Source organism: Dipodomys spectabilis, unplaced genomic scaffold, assembly GCF_019054845.1.
Source record: "Dipodomys spectabilis isolate Male_0828 unplaced genomic scaffold, ASM1905484v1 ptg000108l, whole genome shotgun sequence".
NCBI lineage: Eukaryota > Metazoa > Chordata > Mammalia > Rodentia > Heteromyidae > Dipodomys > Dipodomys spectabilis.
This window is the reverse complement of record NW_024870785.1, coordinates 334,811-359,877: the sequence shown is the minus strand read 5'-3', so window position 1 is coordinate 359,877 and position 25,067 is coordinate 334,811. Positions and strand designations below refer to the sequence as shown.

The following is a 25,067-nucleotide window of genomic DNA, read 5'->3' as shown; positions in this document are numbered from 1 at the left end:
GGCCCAGCTGGGAAGCACTCTTCCCGTGGCAGGCTAGCGGCCCAGCTGGGAAGCACTCTTCCTGTGGCAGGCTAGCGGCCCAGCCGGGGAAGCACTCTTCCCGTGGCTGCAGGCCTTGGGTGGCTCCCAGCGCCTCAGCACCTCCATCCCCTCAAATGAGGAATGATGGCAAGTGAGCACATCCTACGCACGAATGTCCACAATGTTGCTAACTCTCTTCCATTTCTAGTCCTTTCTGTACCTTGCCTGGTATACAACCATGTCGGTCCTGGGCCACTACAACAACTTCTTCTTCGCTGCTCATCTGCTAGATATTGCCATGGGCTTCAAGACATTAAGGACGATCCTTTCATCTGTAACTCACAATGGCAAACAGGTACCGGGCTGACGTTGGCTGGGAGCAGAATTGTAGGAAATGAGAGGTAGTGGATGTCGGGAACCGGTACGCTGTAGTGTACCAAATAGGTTTCTTGGACAAACACTTGAACCAAGAGCAACTGTTTCTGCAGACTTGTCACTAGTTCCAGATATACCTAGAGTTGTGACGTAAGAGGCCTAAAACCTAAATTCAGACCTTAACATTCAGGAGAGCTGGGGGAGAAGGGAAGTGGAGAGCCAGTCAGCCTGCGCTTACTCCATGGCTCTGAACTGCTGTGGCAGTCGGGGAGTGGAAGGGAATGCTTAGAAGATTCCCAGGTCATCCTGACAACTAATAAAGCAGGACACTGCTGGCACGCTGGTCATCCTAGCTACTCAGGAAGAGGCTGAGATCTGAGGATCTCAGTTCGAAGACAGCCCAGGCAGAAAAGTCTAGGAGATTCTCATCTCCAGGCAACTAACCAAAAGCCAGAAGTGACAGTGGTAGAGCACCAGCTTTGAGTGAAAAAGTCCAGTGAATGTATAAGGCTCTGAATGTAAGGAATGCTGCAGGAAAAACAACTGGGTGGAGATATATAGTTACTACACGTAATGTATCCATAGTGTAAAAACCACATACAGTAAGCATGTATCACAAGTTGATTCTGGCCTTGTGTGAAGCCTGGATGTTGATGAGCTGGAGGTAGCGATGACCTCGGCCATATTAAAACCGTCTACGAGCTAGTCTACGAACTCAAGCTGCTTACCATTTCATTTCTCATTAGGCACGGTTAATTACGCACGAGGCACATTCCCTCACCGCTCTAGGCCTTTGGTGGGAGGGGAAGAAGGCCGCAGACGCACCAAGCTCATGCCAAGCCTCCCCACTCCCCTGTAAGGCATTCAGCTGCTATGCGGAGGAGGAAACTGAGGCTCAGAGAGGCCGTGCCCCGGCCGCACCGCAGAGGCGCGGCGAGGCTGCCCGCGGCCGCACCGCAGAGGCGCAGCGAGGCTGCCCCCGCAGGTCCCAGCCACGGCTGGGTGGCAGAGGCCGCCCTCAGCCCTTTGCTCTTCTTCCTAAGCCACTGCCATGAGCTCTGCCCCCCAGGGTTTGAGTAGCGACTCACCCCGGACGCTGCTCTTCCCAGCAGTCAGCCCAGCACCTTCTCATCTTCGTGCTGCTGACCCGCACCTGCTGCCTCAGCAGGCCAATGTACAGACCCCCGCGCGCCTCGTGCAGATGCCGAGCCTGTAATCCAGAGGCCCAGACGCCTCTGCATGGAGTTTGTCCGCAGGGCCTCTACATGATGCCAGCCCTCCAAAAGGCTCTAGCCCAGAGCTGGGCATGTGGCTCCGGGCAGAGTGCTTTTCCCTAGCATGCGGAGGCCCTGGGTTCCATCTCCCCAATACAGCTTGCAAAGCTCTGGCTCTGTTCTGTCCGTGGGTTACTGGTTAGGGATCCGCCTATGAACTGCAGGAAGGAGGAAGTTCAGCCTGCAGCCTCCCTCCCTCACCTGCAGTGACTCCCTCACCCCCTTCCCCTTCCCTGCTCTGTGTGGAGACCCCTGTGAACCGCTGGAGGTTAACACACACCCTTTCTTTACCTCTGCCCCACAGTTGGTTCTTACAGTTGGCCTCCTGGCTGTGGTGGTTTATCTCTACACCGTGGTGGCTTTTAACTTCTTCCGCAAGTTCTACAACAAAAGTGAGGATGATGATGAGCCTGACATGAAGTGTGATGACATGATGACGGTGAGTCAGCCACTGCCAGCCCCAACCACATCCACCAGAGAGAGCGAGGAGACACACAGCCCCGACCACATCCACCAGAGAGAGCGGGGAGACAGACAGGGTTTCTGTGGAGGCTGGGAGGGAAGGAAGCACCCAGAGGAGGTCACCTGTCATGAGGCCCAACTACATTTTCATACAAGTGTAGCTTTGATTCACCTGATTCACTTCAGCCAGCCAGTGGGTTCTCAGAGCACACAGGGCTGCAGCCGGGCCTCAGGGAGTGGAGCTGGGTGGGTGCGGTCAGGCCCAGGGCGCCCTGCAGCAGCACCCCTCAACTCTATCAGGACCTGACCTCAGGAGGAGGTAGGCCAGGAATGAGTTCTCTCCAGCCTTCCAGGAGACAGCAGGGACTAGGGCCTGGCTCGGGGCTTCCCCGCAGCCCTGCCGCTCGGTGAGAAGGCAGTGCCCTCCTGCTGACCCTAAGCCCCAAGCCGGCACTGACCACTGCTGACCCTGAGCCCCAAGCCGGCACTGACCACTGCTGACCCTGAGCCCCAAGCCGGCACTGACCACTGCTGACCCTGAGCCCCAAGCCGGCACTGACCACTGCTGACCCTGAGCCCCAAGCCGGCACTGACCACTGCTGACCCTGAGCCCCAAGCCGGCACTGACCACTGCTGACCCTGAGCCCCAAGCCGGCACTGACCACTGCTGACCCTGAGCCCCAAGCCGGCACTGACCACTGCTGGAGAACGTATGCTAGATGCACTGTCCCCAGTTACTTTGAATCCCACTGTTTCCGAGTTGGAGTGGCTTCGCGGGCCTGACGAGGCTTCCGAGTTGGAGTGGCTTCGCGGGCCTGACGAGGCTTCTTGGGAACGAGGAGTCTGACACGATCCCCTTTCGGCGCACCGTCTGCCCGCGATCTTCGGCAGCACTGCCAGTCCACTCACTGCTCTGTGACTGCATCCGTGTGGAGTTCTCACGGGTGGCAGTGTGGTGTCGGCACTGAGGGATCTCAGACGTGGGAGCATTCTGGATGCTCCCCAGGAGTCTGAGTGGAAGCCCTGCCGTGTACACAGGGAATGCGTGAGTGGACAGAGCTCTGCCTCAGTTTACAGCACAGCCTGAAAAGCAGGCCAGCACTCTTGGAATTAGAAAAGGCAGGGTCTGGCACGTGCCATCTCCGCTAGGCCTAACGCGCTCTTAATGACTAGAGACCTACCATGAACAATTTTTAACCATAATCTTCCTGTCTTCGTAGACCTCAAACTAAGCAGAGAAGCAGAGGTCAGCGATTGATGTGGACACTGCTGCCCGCAGGCCCGGGCTCCGGGGTCAGAGCCCCTGAGGAGTCTGACCGTGGTGCTGCACACACGTGACCCTCACTCGCTGTGTTTCCCCCCAGTGTTACCTTTTCCACATGTACGTGGGAGTGCGAGCAGGGGGCGGCATCGGCGATGAAATCGAAGACCCCGCTGGCGACCCTTATGAAATGTACCGCATTATCTTCGACATTACCTTTTTCTTCTTTGTCATTGTCATCTTGCTGGCCATCATTCAAGGTATGGCTGCCAATTAAGTACGCTCTTCTGTGCCTGTGGCCCAACTGTTCCACAGACAAGTTTGTGAGGTCACTTACTCGCTATTTTGGAAAACATTTATTGAGCATCTACTGTTGCACAAAGCCACGTGGACCCAGACATGGGTATGGGAAGCCTGAGAACCCACACGGCCGCTTCCTTCCACCTCGACTTGGACCGGTCACCTCGCGGGCCTCGGAGCCCTTCCTGTCTTGGTCTCCCAGGCAGTGGGGAGAATAGGAGAATGTGATGTGTTTTCTAATGTTTTGGGGGAGAGGCCAGGAAATGGAGACAGATGATGAGCTTTGACGCAGTCACCTTGGGTTGAGATGCCCTGAAGACAGGAGAGTGTTGAGGGCTAAGAAGCAAAAACCGGAGGAAGAGCCTGGGCACAGGGAAGCCTGAGGGGGTCAGGAGACGAGGAAGAGCCTATGTATCGCAGGGACTGACGACAAACAGCTGAGCAGCACAGGAGGGGGGCTGAGTGGAGGCCGGTCGTGCACTGGAGTGAGCAGGAGGAGCCGAGTCAGGAGTCAGTACTAGAGGATACAAACCCCCCCCCCCATTGTTTTTTTTTTTTTGTCAGTTGTGGGGCGTGAACTCTGGGCCTGGGCGCTGTCCCTCAGCTCTTCAGCTCAAGGCGAGCGCTCTGCTGCTTGAGTCACAGCACCACTTCCAGTTTTCTAGTGGATCACTGGAGATAAGAGTCTCACGGACTTTCCTGCCCAGGCTGGCTTTGAACCCTGATCCTCAGATCTCAGTCTCCTGAGTAGTTAGGAAGACAGGTGTGAGCCACTGGTGCCTGGCTCAGAGGCTCTTTGTGCTTACCTAATTCTGCTTTACAGTGGGCCAGTCAGGCAGTTCCTCTACCCAGGGACCACTGAGCCCATTACGGTGCTTTATCTGTGCTTGCAATCTCAGGTCTCATCATCGACGCGTTTGGAGAGCTGAGAGACCAGCAGGAACAAGTTCGCGAAGACATGGAGGTAAAGTTCCCTGCTCAGTCTAATACCACGGCTATCTGGACTTCCTAAACAGTACACATGGCTACAAACAGGACACCAGCTAGAAAACTACGGAAGTCTTTGCTTTCTGTGCATGCCACCTCGCCTTTCCTGACCAAGTTTGGGTCCTGCTGCCCTGCACCTGCTCAGGCCTGCCCGGCAGCTGCCTCCTTCCGGTGCCCTCCCAAGGCCGGGAGTGAGGTGCCTCTGGAATGACACTTGTCTCACCCCTAGTGCATAGACCGGCATCCTTTTCCTCCTGCCGCGCTGGTATGGCTAATTCCTTTCCTACTTCTCATTTTTCATAGACTAAATGTTTCATCTGTGGCATTGGCAATGACTACTTTGATACGACTCCTCATGGTTTTGAAACACACACATTACAAGAGCACAACCTAGCCAACTACTTGTGAGTGTTCTGGTTACCAAAGGTGGGGGGGGGTCTGGGTGGCGTCTTCACCTCCTCTTTCAGCTCTGTGACCCATCTATAAAAGGCCCTTCTCCCCAGGTGGCCATGACAAGGGTCTGCCCGCGTGCTGCTGAACTGGCCTCAGACCACCTCCTGCCGGAGCAGGGTCCTAGGTACCATCCGGGGATATTTCTGGATGTATTTTCACACTGCGTTGTTGAAGCAGCAGTGTGGCCGCTGGTAGATAAACAGCAAATATTTCGTCTTTTTAGGGGAAGCATTTGTGCAGGAAGTTTTCTGAGCCTGTCCTGTACTCTGAGCTTCCTGTGGAACTTATGGAATTTACAGGATATGTGGGTATATGCTCTGCTCTTTAGTATTAAGTTGGTGTCATCAAAGAAAAGTGGCCAGGCTGGGTGTTTCTGCTAGATTCAGACCACTTCCAATGGTGTCTGTAACATTCTCTTAAGCCAGGAGTGTTCACCACCATTACTTCTCGTCAGTCCAGGGAGTAGCCGCCGGCCCTCAGGAGGGACGGGTGTGTCGTGTGCCAGTGCCTGGGCGCCTGTCCTCTGGGTTGGGACCTCCCTTAGCAGCCAGCTTGTGACAGAACCCTGTGACTCACACTTGACCTTCCTGGTGATTATGTAAAAGGCAGGCCAGGAGAGGAATTGATGTTCTGCTGACTTAGGACAAATATGATCAAGATTCTGGTCCTGCCTTCTTTCTCATTCTTGAACTAGAGGGGGAGACTAATATACGTAGAGCCGTGGTGGGCCTGGAGAGCCCAGGCTGTCTCTTCCTGGCCACGCAGTCTTCCCCTGAAGGGCACACCACCACCTCCTCAGGAAGCAGTCTGTGCAGTGTGAGCTGTGAACGTGGCCCCCGGTACACCTGTGTCACAGGCAGACTCCCACAAAACCACACCTTCACTTCCCTGTCCTCTAAAACAAAATGTTCTATTTCTGGAAGAATAAGAGTGACCTAATGAGATTAAAAAAGCTCATTACTTTTTTGAGTTACTGTTCATTCCAAGAAGGGTCGGTCTGGTTTACCCACAGCCAGACTCTGGTTTTGAAACAGACACATCTAGTAGAAATGCTCCCCTGTTCTTAAGGGTATCATACGGTTTTTGAACCTTGTTTCAGTTCATCTGAGAAGTATCTACTACGATTTTTTTCCCTCTTTGTTGCAGGTTCTTTCTGATGTATTTAATTAATAAGGATGAAACAGAGCACACGGGTCAGGTAAGGAAAAAAAAACGCCTTAACTGGAAAACACAGACGTGTCACATTCTGTGGTTGTTAGTGTGAAACTAAGCAGTGCACGTAACACCTGAGAGGAAAGAGGATGGAGGGGAGATGACAGTGGAGGAGAGGGGGGAGGGAAGCAGAGAAGGGGGCTGTAGCCCGACAAGAGGACCGGGAAGGGAGAGAGACAGGTGAGAGGAGAGGACACTACATCGTTGAAAAGAAGGAGGAGAGATGCAGAGTTGGGATTAGAAGAGACCTCAGCAGAGGGAGACGAGACATGAGTCAGGGAGAAGAGAGCCTCAGCAGAGGGAGACGAGTCAGGGAGAAGAGAGCCTCAGCAGAGGGAGACGAGTCAGGGAGAAGAGACCTTAGCAGAGGGAGGCGAGGGACGAGTCAGGGTCAAGGGAGGCGGGTGTCCAGAAGAGAGAGCAAGGAGAGCAGAGTGAAGGCGTTGGACTGGGGAGTGTGCAGAGGAAGGAGGGAGGGAACAGCAGACCGGGAGAGGGTACGACTGTGGAGGAGTATTGAAGAGAGCTGAGGGGAGATGAGGAACAGGAGAAGGTGAAGAGAGGAATGGGGAGAGAAGACAGACAAGAGGAGAAGACGAAGAGGAAAGAGGGTAGAGAGTGGAGGAATGTGAGTGGTGAGAGATTGAAGAGGGTAAGGAGAGAAGGATGAGAAGAAGACTGTCCAAAAGAGTAGAAGGGAGGTGAGGCAGAGGTGGTAAGGGGAAGATCAGACCCTGCAGAGGGAAGGGGTGAGGAGAGAATGGAGTGGAGAGAGGGCGCAGTAGACACAGACCACATAGGACTGGGAGGAGAGAATACAGGAGAAGGCAAAGAGGAAAAGGCCAAGAGAGGTGAGGCAAGAGGAGAGGGTGGAGGTGAGGCGACTGTGCCCAAGGAAGGGGAGTTGACAGGAGATGGAGGAGCGGCACACTCAGAGGAGACAGGAGATGGAGGAGCGGCACACTCAGAGGAGACAGGAGATGGAGGAGCGGCACACTCAGAGGAGACAGGAGATGGAGGAGCGGCACACTCAGAGGAGACAGGAGATGGAGGAGCGGCACACTCAGAGGAGACAGGACAGTGGAGTTTGAAGGGGGGGGCGCGGGATTGCGTGGCAGCAGCCGGGGAGAAGAGGGGAGGTGAACACACACCACCGAGGGAGAGGAGGCTGAGAGAGAAGAGGAAGGAGATTGTGAAGTGGAGGGAATGGCAAGGTGTGGGAGAGGAGAGGGAAGGTGAAGAGACAGGATGGCGTGGGAGGAGATGATGGAGCTGGTGAGGAGAGGAAATTGGGAAAGCAGGAGCTGGAGAGGTGAGGAATGGTAGGAGACAGAGGAGAAGGAGGAGGGGAGAGCAGGGAGTCTAAAGCGGCCACACGGGAGAGGGAAGGCGTGTGTGGAGGGGAGGTTAGTGAGAAGAAAGGCAAAGGCTGAGGTAAGTGGGGGAGAGGAGGAGAGCAGAAAATGCGTGGTGGCCTCCATACGAAAGGTCACATCTCTTTCCTTCCTAAGCAGAGCCACATCCAGCAAAAACAAGCTGGCTAGCTTACCGGCTGTGCTCACACTGTTTTCAGGAGTCGTACGTGTGGAAGATGTACCAGGAGAGGTGCTGGGACTTCTTTCCAGCTGGCGACTGCTTTCGTAAGCAATACGAAGACCAGCTTGCGTAGAAGGGGATGAAGGCAGCACGGCGGCACTGCACAGCCCCTCCAGGAAAATGGAACCCTCCCCGCACCGCTGCCCAGCGCATCCACGTGTGACCCTTCCAAGCCTCACAACAAAGTGTGTGTTCACAATCCATGACAGTGCAAAAGACATAGCCTGTGTGCAATAACCTGTCGAGGCGTTGAAGGAAAATGTGAGCGATTGCTACCTGAAGGCCTTCAAGGTTTTCAGTTCTCGTGAGACTAGCCTGTTAGGACTGCAGTGTGGAGGAAAGGGCCAGAGGAAGTCTTGAATGCAGAACATTGAACTCTCATGCCAAAGTCGCCCATAGTCACCTACAAAAGACCGTGGGAATGACAATCCAGTTTTTCCCAAGGGACTTGCCAGGGACTGTATCCAAAACCAGCTTAACAGTGTTTTTAAGCAGTTCAATAGAAAACCCACACTTTGTCGACAGTGAAATATCGATAAGTGCCTTAAAACCTCTTTAGATACAGCTATGCAAGTTTTTTATGTTTGTGTTCTAGAAGGACAGTTCCACTGAATAGTCGTGTTGATCTCTCTTACTTTATGAAACTGTACTTGAAGGTTATTCATACATTTTTTTTTCAGTAACAGCTTACTGAACTGCTGTTATTAGAAGAAAAATACTGTATTGAAAATTCAGATAACTCTCAATCTTATGCCAAAATTGAGTAGTGCGTTACGGTCCCTGTAAGTAGTGGAATCTCCTCAACGTGAAGTACCCACTGCAATAAAGTCATACGTACCACTCAGAGCAGCCTCCTGCGCACCATTTCCGGTGACCGCGGGCACGGGGACAGGAGGCACAAAGAACAAGGTCCACAAACCAGAGGGTGTTTATTGTGGCCACATTCATGCCTGTTTTTTGTGTGCGATCTCTTAGTAAGCAGCACTGGCTATGCTGGGACGTCCCGCCTGTCAGGAAACAGCCAGAAAACAAAGCAGCACGCCTCACACACTCGCTCCTCCGCCTCCGAGAAGCACAAGGAGCGGCGGCTGGTCCTGAGGGGCAGCCTGTGCCTCGCTTACGTGGAAGGCCGTGGAAGCTTGCGTCTTGATCCCTCAGGAGATCATGCTGTCCAGCCAGTCTTCCAGCTCTTCCTCAGTAACGTCTTTTGGTGTAGCTGCCTGCTCAGAGTCCGCGTTCTTTTCTCCAGTCACAGATGGTTCTGCAGGAAGTAGGGGGATGAAAGCCGTACTTGTGAGCAACCTCACATTAGTCCCAACACTGAGAGCTAATGCTCCCCAGGTATAATTCAGCCCGAATTATTACTTTCTCTATCACTGTTACCCCTCAAGTGACACGGGTAATAGCCAGACAAAACACTAAGTGCAGCAGAGGGTGGCTCTTCTTTCCTGAAGCTTCCTGTGGAAAGACCAACAGCTCCCTGTTCTTTCTACTCTTGCAGTGGTCCTGGGGCATCATTAACCCTTGCGTTAGCTGTGGTGATTGCCTGTGGCCCACCGATTCACAGAGCATGCACGTATTAACGTTGTCTGTTATACCAAGCAAGCAGCACAAGCAGAGACATGAGCACTGGACTGATGCCAGACCCAGACGGGTGTGCAGACGGACGGCATGCCAGGGTGGCTGCTCTCACAAGGATGTCAGAACCACGAAGGCAGTGAGGGAGGAATGAGAACCTACCCGTCTCCTTTTGGGCCTCCTCCCCTTCCTCAGATCTCAGGTTCTGCCAGGTCTGGCCCAGTGGGATGCTCCCTCCTGCTCTGACTGGCGCATCTAAACTGAGCAGCAGCTCTAGCTCCTCTTCCAGGCAGCCTGCTGCTGGCTGTGGCAGCGAAGCGGGGCTCTGCGATGCCCCCGAGGGGCCCAGCTGGGGGCCATCTTTGCCCAGGGACCTGGGACCGCCAGCAGCAGAGGCCCTCAGTTCCGAGAGCGAGCCCCGTAATTGCATCCCTGGCCCCTTGCCATCACCCTTTCTCTTTGGTTTCACTTGAGGAAGCTCTAAAGGAACCGTAGCCTGAAAGAGAAGTGTAAGAATCGGGTTTCAAATGGAATCATGATACAGTGGCATAAACAGGGAGGTCCAGGGAGCCACCTAGCTTTGAGGGGTAGGAAGCTGAATCTAGACATCGGTTCTCAAACAGCCTCCCCAGGGAGATGCCCAGGGCCCTCACAAACACTGGCCTGTGGAAAGCAGTGCTGAGGTGTCTTCCTGTCACTGGCCTCAACACCAACCATGCCACAGGTCTACTGAATCTGTCAGGAGACATGGGCATCGTAGAAGGTGCCACAAAGAAATGAGCAGAGTAGACCTGTTCATTGCCTTTGAAAGCATTCGGGTAAGTATAAAATTCCCCAAGAAGAAAAGATGATGCGGCCATACTATTGGATTACACAATGCCAGACACGAAAGCAAACAACCTGATTACACTTTCTGAAAACGCAGAAATGGGTAAAAATACAGTATTAGACATGAGCACAGTTGTCTTTTGGAGCTGTGAGGGCTGCTTCCGGAGGCTGACGCATGGCTATAAGCACGCTACATCTTCCCTTTCTGTGGAAAGGAGGACAGCCTTTCTAGAGGAGGCCTCGTGTGGGGTAAGTGCAGAAAAGGCATCCATCTCTTCTGGGGCCACCAACCTGTCTTTACTTCCCAGCACCCTGGACAGACCTCAAGGATTTACAGATGTGAACTGGACAAAACTGGGGTGTGGTGCTCTACCTAATCTGAGAGTCATTTAACCAGTCCACGGTGGGTGTCTGGAATCTTGCTTAGCAATCAGAGATGCACACTGGGAAGAAGAGGGAGGATTCTCTGTGACTGCCCTCCCTCCAGCACCCTGCAAAACAGCTGGTAAGACCCAGGTCTTCACCCTCGTGCCCCAGGGCAGGCTGCCGCACCGGTGGCTCACGGGGCCGGCTGATGCCTCCCTCCTCCACTGCCTGGCACCCGTGCACACACTTGCACATAAGGATTGTGAGCAAATTAACACCCAGACTTTGTACTCCAATTCTATTGCATTTGATTCCGTAAAATGTCTCACATAAAATATGAAAGAGCCACTTCCAAAATTTACTCTGTTCTCTGAAGTTGAGAAGATGATGCCTGAATACAGAATGCTCAGCTTTCCTGGAAGGAATGCCCAGGCAGACTCGCTCCCCTCCCTTGGGCTTCAGGCTGGGCTGCAGATACCTGGGACAGGAGAGGGGCCGTTTACCTGGACCAGCTCGGCAGCAACGTTGAGACGGAGTGACAGGGGCAGTTCTTGAAGGGCCCGAACCAGTGACTCACTATCCACATAAAGTGCTGAATTCTATATATATGTAGAAAACAGTAGATGATTAATTATGACCTTTTGGGAATAAAAGAATATGAAAGACGGCAGGTAAATAAGTCACTTTGGCTGGAAGTAAGTCTGATCGTAAATCACACCGATTGAGCTATAATTTCACTTTCCACATTAAGATTAGCAAAACCAAAACTGCCCTCTGGACGCACGGTGCCCACTCTCAGAGCTGGGCAGGGGATCAGCTTCATGTCAAGGCTGCCAACTGCAGGGCTCTGCCATTCCCGGTGAGCCGAGGCTGCAGATGGCTGGCGCTGGCAGGGGTGCGGCTGAGGGCCGCCTGGGAGGGGCCAGTGTGGCCGAGCTCTCCCCCAGCCAGAGTCGGGAGAGTCCGTCTGGCAGAGGCACAGCGGGGTCGGGACAGAAAAAGTGCCCGGACTCCTCCCCGCTGGACCTCAAAAACAACTTCAGAAAGTAGTTCAAAGGCCCCCAGCCCTGACACCTCTGCGTAGTGTCCTGGCCCCTTAGAGAAGCAAGCAGCTCAAAAATGGGCTCGGCAGCCTCCGGAAAGACACCCTGTGAGTAGGCAGTGGGCCAGGCTCTGACCCCTGCCCAGGGGTCTCCCAGACGCTTGGTGCAAGACCAACTCAAACTGCGGGGGTTACACCAAAGCCCTAGCACCAAAACAGTCCTTCCTCCTAGAAAAGGGAAACATCTGAAAAAGGTTAAGCATTTTTTTAAAAAAAGAATGCATGAGCCTGCAGAGTAGCACATTCTTGTAATCCCAGCATCTGTGAGACTGAGGCAGAAAGATCACAAGTTTGAGGCCCCCTCCCATCTCAGAAAAGCAAAACAAAGCATGGAGGAAGTTCATGACAGGTTCCAGGCCAGGCCTCTGCGTTGAACACAGCATTTTTAGGCATGAAGCAGGCACTGTCTCTGTCTTGCTCATTTAAAAGCCTCTACCTAATGAAACAACCTAGCAGGGGCCAGGGGTCCTGGGTTGGTCGTGGGATGACACTGTCAAGACATCTTAACCCTCTCTGGAGCGCAGCCTGGTCTGGAACACACTTACAGTGACTCCCTCTCTCCATGGAGAGTCAGCCTCCACCCAGACAGCTGAGCACCCAGAAAATGAGCCACCAGCGGAGGGAGGGGCGGGGAGGGGAGGGGAGGGACAGGGCGGGGCGGGGAGGGGCGGAGCAGCGAGGGGAGGGGCAGAGCAGGCAAGGAGACCCCTGTCTGGCTGCTGAGGGCCACCTCACGCTTTGCCAGGCCGAGCGTTCTAACTGTAGAGCGCAGGACGGGACATCGTAACTGTACGTTTTCAAAGGGGAAGAACTGAACACAGAGCTGAAAGACTTCTGTAATAGCTGTTCTTGGTTTGTATCTTTATCTTACTAATTGTAGAGCAGGTGGAACTACAAGTTAAAGCCAGGCATCAGGCAAGGGCTCACACCTGACATCCTAACTACTCAGGAGGCTGAGATCTGAGGATCAAGGTTCAAAGCCAGCTCAGGCAGGAAAGTCCATAAGACTCATCTCCAATAAATTACAAACAAACAAAAACAAAGACAACATGGAAGGAGAGCTGTGGCTGAAGCAGGAGAGCTCCACTGAACAAAAACAGTGCAGGACTAGCACCCAGGCCCCGAGTTCAAGCCTCAGGATGGGCTTGGGGGGCAGTGGGACAAAACTGTAAGGAAGCAGGGGGGAAACAAAGCTAAGTGTCACCTCTAAGGTGAACTGCCACAGACAGGGCCAGGAATCAGCCAAATGGCAGAGTAACTTACTTGGCTACATCATCACCTTGTTATCTCACAGTCTGGCTTATGAGAAAGTCACACACAGGGCCAGACATAGACCTGAGAGAGAGCTCAAGTTTGCAGGGCCTGTGCAATTTCCACTCCCTGAAAATGCGTAGAGTACACACACACGCACACACGCACGCGCACACGTACACGCATGCGCACACACACACACGCACGCGCACACACAGACATACACGCACGCGCACACACATGCACAGACATACACGCACGCACGCGCACACACACGCAAGCACATGCGCACACGCACATGTGTGCGCACACACGCACACATGCGCACGCACGCACACACGCGTGCGCACACATGCACATACACGCACACACACACGCACGCACACACGCACGCACACACATGCACAGACATACACGCACGCACGCGCACACACGCACGCACGCACGCGCACGCACGCACACATACACACACGTGCACACGCACACACACGGGGGCTGGCCTCGCAGGGGCGGCCCTCAACACAGGCTTGTTTACCTGTTTTGGACATGAGGTGTCACCTTCCCATTCTTTCTCCTCAGCAAACCGGAACTGTGAGAAGGAGTCCCCTAGAAATAGAACAAAAATGCATAATTTTATGTGAAAACTACAGGAAAAGACTGTTTCTTCCCATTTCCCTTTTGGTGTAAATGGGCCGCTTCCTTGTGTGCGGAGCCTGCTGCCCCGCCTCCTCTCTGAGACACACCCCACGGAAGACCACGGGATCAGCCAGGTGCCAGGTCCACACCTGTAACCTCACCGCTCAGGACCAGCACAAGCAGGGAGAAAGGGACAGAAGGAATATAGCTCAACGTAGAAAGGCTTTCCGTGACCAGTCTACACAGCAGACGTCATTCTGAAAAGGGGAAAACTGAAAGCATTTTCCCAGGGTGAGAAAGGGCACCATCGTCCCCTCTCCCTACTCTTGCTCAAGGCAGTACCTGAACGCTTAGGGCAATAAATAAGGCAAACAAAACACAAGAATACACTTAACCAAGAAAACAAGAGACTGCTACCACAAAAATCTCTGAAACATGGAGAAATTAAAGAAAACACTAGAAGATGGAAAGACCTCTCATGCCCATGGACTAGAAAACTAATATTGTAAAAATTGCTGTATTACTGAAAGCAAAAAAAATCCAAAGCAGAACCCCAATGCATTCTTCACAGAAATAGAAAAATAAAAATAAAAAACAACATGGAAGCTTGAGAGCTCCAGAATACAGAAACAATTCTGAGAAAAAAGTAAGGTTTGAAAGATTACATTAACATCAAATTACTTTACAGAGCCGTAATAATGAAAACAAGGCACTGGGCAAACGCAAGCGTAAGCCAGGTGGGTGCGGTGGCTCACACCTACAGCCCTGTCTACTCAGGAGGCTGAGTGCTGAGAGGGTGGCGGTGCAGTTTGGAGTCAGCCCGGCAGATGTGTATCACAGCGCCATCCACCATAGCCCAGATGCCCTCAGGGGAGACACAGTGGAATTTCAGTCATCCATTAGAAAGAATGATATTGTACCATCTGTAAAGAAATGGAAAGACCTGAGAAAAATTAAGTGAAGGATGTCAAGCCTGGAGAGACAAAGGATCCATGTTCTCCCTTAGATGTGAAGCCAGAGTTAGCTTACAAACTCCTAATTACACTGAGTGCTGTGTGCAAGTATATGCATATGTATTAACTGAAATGCCGCAGATTCAAGGGAGAACTCAAATTGCGAAATTCCTTACAAAGTCCAAGTTTAGCACCAGTGGCTGGTGCTGAAAGGGCTGAGGTGAGGCCAAGGGGAGAGGGGTGGACAAATGAAAAGAGAAGAGGGGGAGAATGCGTACCCTACAGAATTACGAGTGAGGGAAGGTGGGTAGAGGGATGGGTGAGAATGTGGGAAGGGTGACCTGGAAGATGTCTGTATTCATAAACTGCTTTGTTAAATGCAACTCCTTTGAGACTCTTATCTCCAACTCACTAGCAAAATGCTGGGCTGGACAGGTGGCTCAAGTGGTAGAGTACCGTGGTGAGCAAGGTGAGTGAGCTTGAGGCCCTGAGCTCAAGCTCCAGTACTGGCACATGCATTCACTCACACATACAAAATAGGCCTGTGTACCAATGAAATAGAAAAGAAGATCTAGAAATAAGCCCCTAAGCTATAGTCACCCAATCATTGACAAAGGCTCAATATCCACCATCTCTAGAAGGTTGAAACTAGACCCCCAAGCAAACATCAGTTCAAAGTAGCTCAAAGACCTTAATGTAAGACCTGAAACTTTGGTACTATCAGAAAACACTTGAAGACAAAGGCTTGGGTGAGAGATACAGGAATAAGACACTAACAGCTCAAGAAATAGGTAATAATTGACAAATGGGATTGACCTAAAGTACAAAGCTTCTGCAAAGCAATTAAGTGACCAGAATGGAGACAGATTATAGAATGGGAGAAAATCTTTCTCAGATATTCATCAGATAAGGATTCATAACAATATATACAAAATTTAAAAACTAAACAAAAAGAATAATCCAATTAATAATTTAGCAAACAAACTGAACAGGTAGTTCTCAAGAATTACAAACTGCCAATAGATACATGAAGAAATATTCAACATCCCTAGCCACAAAGGAAATGTAAATCAGAGGCCGTAACTAAGAAACAGCAAATGCTGGTAAAGAAGGAGGGGGTGAGGGAAAAGGGACCGTTAAATACCATACTTCCATTGCAAAAATCAGTACAAAGCTCCTTTAAAAATGAAAGATAGCCGGCGCCTGTGGCCCACGCCTGGAATCCCAGCTACTCAGTATTTGTCAAAACTATGACCCTTAGAAACAGAGGTCCTACAACACACATTATCATCCAGAATTCTTTCCCCACAACACAGTAACATGAGCAGAAAGAATGGCGCACTTCCCAAACAGGACACTCGGACAGCATGCCACCAGATGTGCCGGTGTGTACCGTCACCCGAGAGCACACCGTCAGATGTGAGGTGTGCACCGTCACCCGAGAGCACACCGTCAGATGTGAGGTGTGCACCGTCACCCGAGAGCACACCGTCAGATGTGCGGGTGTGTACCGTCACCCGAGAGCACACCGTCAGATGTTGTCAGATGTGAGGTGTGTACCGTCACCCGAGAGCACACCGTCAGATGTTGTCAGATGTGAGGTGTGCACCGTCACCCGAGAGCACACCGTCAGATGTGAGGTGTGCACTGTCACCCGAGAGCACACCGTCAGATGTGAGGTGTGTACCGTCACCCGAGAGCACACCGTCAGATGTTGTCAGATGTGAGGTGTGTACCGTCACCCGAGAGCACATCGTCAGATGTTGTCAGATGTGAGGTGTGTACCGTCACCCGAGAGCACACCGTCAGATGTTGTCAGATGTGAGGTGTGTACCGTCACCCGAGAGCACATCGTCAGATGTTGTCAGATGTGAGGTGTGTACCGTCACCCGAGAGCACACCGTCAGATGTGAGGTGTGTACCGTCGTCACCCGAGAGCACACCGTCAGATGTTGTCAGATGTGAGGTGTGTACCGTCACCCGAGAGCACACCGTCAGATGTGCCGGTGTGTACCGTCACCCGAGAGCACACCGTCAGATGTGAGGTGTGTACCGTCACCCGAGAGCACACCGTCAGATGTGAGGTGTGTACCGTCACCCGAGAGCACACCGTCAGATGTTGTCAGATGTGAGGTGTGTACCGTCGTCACCCGAGAGCACATCGTCAGATGTTGTCAGATGTGAGGTGTGTACCGTCGTCACCCGAGAGCACATCGTCAGATGTTGTCAGATGTGAGGTGTGTACCGTCACCCGAGAGCACATCGTCAGATGTTGTCAGATGTGAGGTGTGCACCGTCACCCGAGAGCACACCGTCAGATGTGAGGTGTGTACCGTCACCCGAGAGCACACCGTCAGATGTTGTCAGATGTGAGGTGTGTACCGTCACCCGAGAGCACACCGTCAGATGTTGTCAGATGTGAGGTGTGTACCGTCACCCGAGAGCACACCGTCAGATGTTGTCAGATGTGAGGTGTGCACCGTCACCCGAGAGCACACCGTCAGATGTTGTCAGATGTGAGGTGTGTACCGTCACCCGAGAGCACACCATCAGATGTGAGGTGTGCACCGTCACCCGAGAGCACACCGTCAGATGTGAGGTGTGTACCGTCACCCGAGAGCACACCGTCAGATGTGAGGGTGTGCACCACCACTGGACACCTTCTTCAGCTTGGTGATGTCTGAACCGTCACTGCACTCACCACCCCTGTGTACTCAAAGTCATCACTGCTCAGTCTATGAAAACACACTCTCTTCCTCCCTCTGCCACTTAAGAGACCACACACAATCTCCTCACACGAGAGCTCAGGAGGCTGAGATCTGAGGATCACGGTTCAAAGCCAGCCTGGGCAAGGAAAGTCTATGAGACCCTTATCTCCAATAAACCACTAGAAAACCGGAAGTGGCGCTGTGGCTCAAGCGGTAGAGCGCTAGCCTTGAGCTGAAGAGCTGAGGGACAGCGTCCAGGCCCAGAGTTCAAGACCCATGACCCACCAAAAAAAAAAAAAAAGATATATATGAAATTCATATATGTACACAAAATACGAATTGATGCACTGAAAGGAGTCAAGACGAAGTGCAATTTTAAGCGAGTATCTCACTGGGGATGAAGTGAAGGAGACTTTTCCTTTCTATAGAATACAGAAAGCTTCATTTTCCTTTGAAGACAACAAGCACATGTTACTTTTGGAACGGAACCAAACAAGAGGTAAGGCAATCCAGAGAAACAGCCAATTCTCTGAAGGGCCAGGGAGCTTTGGGGTACACTAGCTCTGGAAGGCTGCAGAGGGGCTCAAGGACATGGCAATACAGCTGCATGTGCCACACACAGCGCTGCCAGCACCCAGTACTGCACTAATAACTCAGTCACTGGCTGACCAAAAGCCATCTCCCCCGCACTCTGCTAGACTCGTGTGAGTTCTCCACAACAAAAACACATTTAGTGTCCTGACAGGTGATATGTGGGCGACGTCGGTAAACGTGAAAAACTAAGAAATTAAGAATTTCTCCTTCTAGGAGAAACTTTAGGGCAATTGAATCATCTACACAGCTATTTAAAGTGTGTTAAGTAGTGTTGGTGAGAGAGAGGACACTCCAGCCTACTCACTGTAAACGTCCAGAAGTCAGAGGCTCAGGGCCCAGCTGTGCTACAATTCCACAGACACCTCTGGCTTACAAAAAGCCTGTGAGCGAAACTAGCAGCTTTCACTTCTAGAGGAGCCTTCAGCACCACCATCAAAATGGAGCTGAGCCAGCCCAAAGCAGCAATGAACCCGTAGAGCCTCCCGTGCACTTCCAAGCAAGAGCACAGAAAGAGACAGGAGCCAGTCTGTGCACACTGCCTGGGCCAGTGCACACCAGCAGCAGCAGAGACCACCCAACCGCTGCAACTGGCCTCCTTCGGGGCCATTCTCCCCCAGGAGGCATGGCTGGGTGCGGGGTCCTGACAACCAGAGTCGAGGATGTCCCCCACCTCAATGGTTGCCCGAGGCAAGCCCCCGGGGAGACCGACCATAACGTTGACAAGAACACGGGTGAGGGAGTCTCATGCTGTGCGCAGGAAGCTTCCTCACCAGCCGTGGGGCCCCCCAGGCCCCTGAGCATCAAGTGTCCACACCCAGCTTCCCATAGGAGGATGCGCCCCTCGTGGGCACTGGTTTGGTGGAAGGGAAAGCCAGCTACACCCTGGTACCTAGTGTTTAGGTTCTAGGCTTTATGAGAGAAGGTGCTAACAATGTTCTGGAATGTAGAACCTGGCTGTGTGCCCTGAAATAGCGGGTGACAATCTAGTAAACTATCTCAGATAATCGTCTCCAAAAGGCCACTGGACCCCAAGATGAGAGTGGAGTCTAGGATCAACCTTCAGACAGACAAGGCTGCAGTAAAACCCTGGAACCGATCTGTACATGGTGTCGGTCAAAGGAGGATCCAAGGTGTGAACAAAGATCTGGACAACAGAACCTCTAATGAGGAGGGCGCACGAATGAAACTGTCCTCCCCCACGGACAGACTGGACCCATCTAATCCTTCACAGCGCAGCAGATGTCCGGGCCCACCGCGATGCCTCCCACGGAAGCCCACTCCCCTCCCCTCTGCACGCCGGCAGCCACGGTGCCCAAGCCAGTTTCCTCCACCCATGGAGACCACATGGTATAGAGCTAGAGAGGGCAACACGTTGCCATGTTTCACAGACTCATTCATCTGCAGAAGAAGAGTTCCCTTGAAAATGCAACATGGATTCCAAGTATTTGCTTAGTTGCTCAACTGAACCTTTCTTATTGCTGACTTGTGAGCTGCCAAATGAAATTTAGTAAAGTAACTTGCAGAAAAAAATATTCTCCAAGGAAATTCATCTCTCCCAAAGTATGTTCCAAGAGCACATAATGACTCAATCTTGTAAAAACTAAGGACCTTCAAATCACAGCTTGGCTGTGTTTTACACACAATTACAAGTCATGTGCTGTTAAGGACACAGAAAAGAGAATTAAATGACAGCATTTCCACTGAATTCAGTGAGAATGCCAAGGTCACAGCTATTCATGGGTCTGGTCCTGCACAGCCGGCTGCATTGAAAGCTAAGCCCTCCACCTCCCGCCTGCCTCTCAGCCCTCTTCTCTGTACTTATCATTGTTCTGTAGGAAATGTGTCCCTGGGAGCCTCTGGGATCTGGAAGGTCATCTCTCCACAAAGCACATTCATTCCTGAGATCTCCATGCCTCGTGTGGAAAAGGGAACACTGAATCAGAAAAATAATGTCTCTCTCATTACTTTAAAGCCTAAAATACAGCACTGAGGTAGTGGTAACAAGTTTACACCAAATTATGCAGGTATATAGACACCTATACGCGCACTTTCTTGGGTCACTCTATGCTTCAGTGTGAGAATGTGTTCCTTTATGAGGGTGAATATAATTCTACTGTGGCTGTATCTTCTATTTTTGGTTTTGGCAGTACTGGGTTTGAACTCAGGGCTTTTGTGTTTGCTAGGTTCCCCACTTGAGTCTCCCGTACAGATACTTATCCCTGGACACAGAGGTTTTGTTCACTATGTTTACTATGTACAAATCAGCTATTCAAAAACACAAAGGGATCACTTAGCAGGATCGGGGCGTGGCCCATAGGAGACTACCACAAGGTATGGAAGGGACCAGCCGGAGAAGATGGCAGCAGCCACTCTCCAGAGTGACAGAACTGAGACACAAAGCAGGACTAGCAGGACTACCCCCCACAGTGACAGAGGCGGGACCATCCCACAGTGACAGAGACAGGGCCATCCCCTGCCCCGCCCCCTGCCATGATCTTGCTGGCTTTGAAGCTGCTTCAGACTCACTGCAGTATCTAGTACTTTAAGAAACAACCGCAGCACGGGCTGGGAAGGTGGCTCAGCGGTAGAGCGCTTGCCTTGCATGCATGAGGCCCTGGGTTCGATTCCTCAGCACCACATAAGCAGAAAAAAAAAAAAGGCTGGAAGTGGCGCTGTGGTTCAAGTGGTAGAGCTGAAGAGCTGAGGGATAGTGCCCAGGCCCAGAGTTCAGGCCCCACGACTGTAAAAAAAAAAAAAAAAAGAAACAACCGCAGCAGTCTTGATCGCCTCTTCTTGGGATGTGCCTCCAACGCCTCCACATAAGCTAGACTTTGGTTTTGTCTGTGCTGTGTGTAAGTGTGTATGTGTTACTTGTTGTATGTATGTGTGTGTGTGTACTGGAGTGCGGGTAGACATTCTCAGTGGTTTCATTCTAGCCGTGATTTTACAGAACTCTGTTTCTCAGGAATATGTGCAGGAAAAAACCATGTGTCTACATTTGAAAGTCAAGTGGATTTTCTGTGGCTGTGGTCCTTAAAGACAAGGAAAATTAAACAACGGGCCAGAAAGCAAGAAAAAAGACAAAAAGTGAACCAAACAGAGAAAACACAAAGAATGTGAGCACACTCAAGTAAAAGCTGGCTCACTGACAGTGGCTGGGCTACCTTCTGCCCTGGCCTCACCGCCAGTGAGCACTAGTGATGCAGGAAAGAAGCTGTCCCGCCGTAAGGCTTCCTACTGCAGGCACGGTCAGCACATGCTCCTCAGAGCTAAGCCACCCATGCAAGTGGGAGACATTCTGCTCCCGTGTGCTATCAGCTAACATCATCTGAATATCTAATACCAGAACAACTTTCACTCAAGAGGCTGAGATATGAGGATCAATCAGGCTTTCAAGCCAGCCCAGCAGGAAAGTCTGTAAGACTTATCTCTAATAAACTACCAAAAAATCCAGAAGTGGAGCTAACAGTGCTAGCCTTGAGCAAATTAGCTCAGCACCAGGGCCCCGGGCCTGAGTTCAAGCCCCAGAACCAACCCAAAGACAACAAAAATTAAAGCTAAAAATACTGTAATATATCAAATAGATACAATTATAAGCTCTTTTGTTTATTAACAATTAAAAACAAATGCAGCTTTGCATCTAGACTATTTTTAAGTGCTAGAACATTTGTTTGTAATGGAAATCAGATGAAATGGAACATGCCTGGGGTCCCCTAGTATCTGTGTGAGGAACTTCTTCCTTCCACCTCTCTGAGCCCTGCCGACAGGGGGCTTCCCAAGTGTTAGAAACGGACAACGTGGGAAGCTGTAAGGGGGTTGTGAACTTTGCCAAACATCTAGTAAGATGTCTGTCTCAAAACCACTTGCTGGAAAGGACAGACCAAAAAAAAAAACAAAGAAAATACAGAGCAAGCACAGTCAAACAAACCAGCCAGGTGGATTGAGACCCGTGCGTCCAGCGGCCAGCGTCGCCTGGTGAGGACCCTCGAGAGGCCCTCCACGCTCTCCCTCCCACCACGACAGGGCAAGCATCTGCATGGACTTCACAACCAGCAGGAGGAAAGCCAGGACAGCTCCCTTGTGAAATGTCCAGCCCACCCAAGGCCCTTTCTCACTTCATAGGAAGAGACACAGGGTGGCCAAGAGTCAGTCCTGCAGGACACTGTGGGAGGCCCGATGGACGGAGAGGGCAGCATGCCCTCCCCCACCGGACGCCTCTCCTCCCGCCCCCATCTCTCATGCATAAAATGGCACACTAATACTTTTGAAGGCATCATGATGATCAGCACTCTGTTGGACACTGAGAATAATTATTTTCGGCAGGTGTCCACACTTCATGGCCTTTAACCAGCAGAACTGGGGCCTACTTCTGAGTCCAAGGCGGGGGACTGGTGCTGGGACAGCTTCGAGTTACCCATGCACAGAAGGCCAGTGTGCAAGGCTGCTAGATCCAGATGCTGCCAAGAGCTTGCAGATTTAAACCACTTAAACAAATCAGGAATTCTCTATCACTATCGCAAAATTAGAATGTTTCAGCAAGCAACCTAAATTTGCACACAAAATTGAAAAAAAAAAGTCCTTACTATGACTAATTATTCTTTACTACCCTTTTCAAAGACAGATAAAATGTTCTTTAACAAATGTCAATTTAATTCTGCTGCTGAACATTAGCAGCAGGTGATAAATGGAAGACACAGTGTCCCGAACACACAGCAAAGCGGAGCGGCCTGACCCTCACATGCCTGCGTGGATGTGCACTCGTGAGCATATGTATGGAACTGAACAAGCATGTGTGGTTCTACTGAAGACACTCCTGGTCTTTAGACACACCCAGAGCCCAATGAATGCACTAGTATCTGAGGTACCCGCTGGGAAACTGTTCTCACATGACCTAGGAAGTCTCTCAAGCGGCAAGGAAAAAAAACCTACAAATGTTTTCCAAACATATCACAAACCATCTTCTGCCATCTTTCTCTGGCCTTTGTCTTAGTCTTCCAGAAGTAAGCAGATCTATGTTTCTAGATTGAGACAGTTTTATTAGGAGAATAAAGACCTGACTCCTAATAGCATCTCAATGACCAGTCATGTAAGACAAGAATCAGAGCACTGTTCTGTGAGTCTCCTGTGACAATATCCCTCCAGAGGGCGGTGGGCTGAGAGCAAAGGGTTGAATAGCCGTGTGTGACAAAGTCACCGTGTGTCAGAATACCCCTGTTTCGTATGCTTCATATACACCAGCAGCTGGATGTCATGGCTCACATCTGTAATCGTAGCTACTCCAGAGGCTGAGATCTGAGAACCCAAGTTCAAAGCTAGCCTGGGCTGGAGAGTCCACCAAAAAGCCAGAAATGGAGCTGTAAACTCATGTGGAAGAACACTAGCCTTAAGCAAAAAAGCTCAGAGACAGCACTCAGGCCCTGAGTTCAAACCCCATGACCAGCACCAAAAAAAAGAAAAGAAAAACACAAACACACATGTGTGCAGTCATGCACATGCACACACAACTTCACTGGTCCTTAAAGAGAGCTTTATTACCTCTCCTACTTGAGCTGTACCTCCAGTCCAGCTTTTCCTTTTGCTTTCTTCCTGTCGTATTAACTGAAGACGAAGTCTTGTCGACTTCTACTTTGGCTAGCTGAACTCTAATCCTCAAACCTCATTCTCTGAGTAGCTAGGTTTACCATCATGAACCCAGGTCCCAGGCTCATGCTTTGTTACTCAACATGTAACAGTAGGGTGACTTGTGGAATTAAAACTCTTTGAATAACTACTTAAAAATGTGAAGTAAAAACACTAGGAGCAAGTCACAGTGAATCCAAAAAATAAGACTAGGGCTGTCCTGTTACACGTGAACCTCAGAGTGAATGGATCTGCTTCTATGTTAAGGCTGAGGCCTGGTGGATGGGTACATGGTACCATGATTTTTAAACATCCCCTCCTTCCTCCAGCAGATTCCATGAAAGAAACCAAGGTTACAACTTCCTACAGGCACTTTTTCTTTCTTCTTTCTCTCACAATGACAAAAAAATGACAGGCAGGTGAAACAAGGAGGGAATTACTCAAAGTATGATCCCAAAAAATTGCCCTCTTTAAGAGACCAGAACTGAAATTCAAACAGTAAGTCCGTTTATAAGATCATTGGTATTGATTCATTTTGAGGATATTTCAGTTGGTGCATTACCATCTAATTAAAGGAACCTTAATTTCCTTTAAACCTTTTTATTTGCCAAAAGAAACTATGTTGAATATCTCTGCTCACTAAAAACCATGTGATTAAATTTAATTATCTTATTTCATCTTTTCTTTCATAATAAAGAGCTTGGTCACAAGAATTCAGAGTAAGCAGAAGGCAAAAGACCCCTTTTTCTCCTGGCTAGCAGCAGAGCAAATCTGCAACAGAAAATAGCCCATCATAGCAAAACTATGCTTCCTGACAGGAAAGAGACCGAGGAAAGGGTAAAACACCCAGACTCTTCATACTCACTTGGCAAAGCCAACACTTCAACAAGAGTTAGCCCAAGAGCAGTGAGGGACACCGAGAAGTATTTTCCACAAGGTCCACGTGGACAGATTCCAGAACGGAAGCATGTGTGATGATTCTGAGATGCAGATCACTCACTAAGAGCAACACCTCTACCAGGAAGCTCCCTCTGCCAACACAAATGTGTCCTGAGAACCTGCGATCCCTCGATAATATCCACTGCTTCATAGACAATATATACCCAAGTTGGACAGGCTTACTACGTCCAAACCCAAGATAGTTGAGAATCTCCACATCCACCAGTGGACGCACACTGAGAAGCCACATGGAATTCGGTCGGCTCTGCATGCGCTCAGTGAATGAACACCAGATTCCCAAGAAAGGTCTGCACCCACAGATGTTACTAGTTACTAGGAAAACAGGAGAATTCCCGAGACAACCGCACTTCTTACTTGGATCCTATTCAAATGGCTGGAAAATGACTGGCCCTGCCGGTCTGAGATAGACATGACAAACAGCGTGTGAGGAAAGAACACAGAGAAGCTCCCGGCACCGAGACTCCTCCCACAGGTCACGCCGCGGTGAGATTACAGAAAGCAGGGCCTCTTCCGGTCCCCCGCTCTTGCTCT

General features: G+C 50.9%; 2 protein-coding genes across 2 annotated transcripts in view; one reads left to right on the top strand and one right to left on the bottom strand.

Moving 5' to 3' along the window:
* Positions 1 to 8,785, top strand: part of Ryr3 (ryanodine receptor 3) — a 269,526-nt gene extending 260,741 nt beyond the window's left edge. Inside the window, 7 exon segments of the mRNA XM_042687574.1 lie at positions 230 to 376; positions 1,975 to 2,109; positions 3,497 to 3,653; positions 4,593 to 4,657; positions 4,984 to 5,084; positions 6,280 to 6,331; positions 7,919 to 8,785. Of these exon segments, the coding sequence (XP_042543508.1) occupies positions 230 to 376; positions 1,975 to 2,109; positions 3,497 to 3,653; positions 4,593 to 4,657; positions 4,984 to 5,084; positions 6,280 to 6,331; positions 7,919 to 8,014 (753 nt within the window). The 3' untranslated portion in view covers positions 8,015 to 8,785.
* A 66-nt stretch (positions 8,786 to 8,851) lies between these two features.
* Aven (apoptosis and caspase activation inhibitor) overlaps positions 8,852 to 25,067 on the bottom strand; it is a 67,281-nt gene continuing 51,065 nt past the window's right edge. Inside the window, exons 3-6 of the mRNA XM_042687573.1 lie at positions 13,602 to 13,672; positions 11,217 to 11,312; positions 9,682 to 10,015; positions 8,852 to 9,202 (exon numbers count right to left, since the gene is read on the bottom strand). Of these exons, the coding sequence (XP_042543507.1) occupies positions 9,096 to 9,202; positions 9,682 to 10,015; positions 11,217 to 11,312; positions 13,602 to 13,672 (608 nt within the window). The 3' untranslated portion in view covers positions 8,852 to 9,095. The remainder of the gene's footprint in view (positions 9,203 to 9,681; positions 10,016 to 11,216; positions 11,313 to 13,601; positions 13,673 to 25,067) is intronic.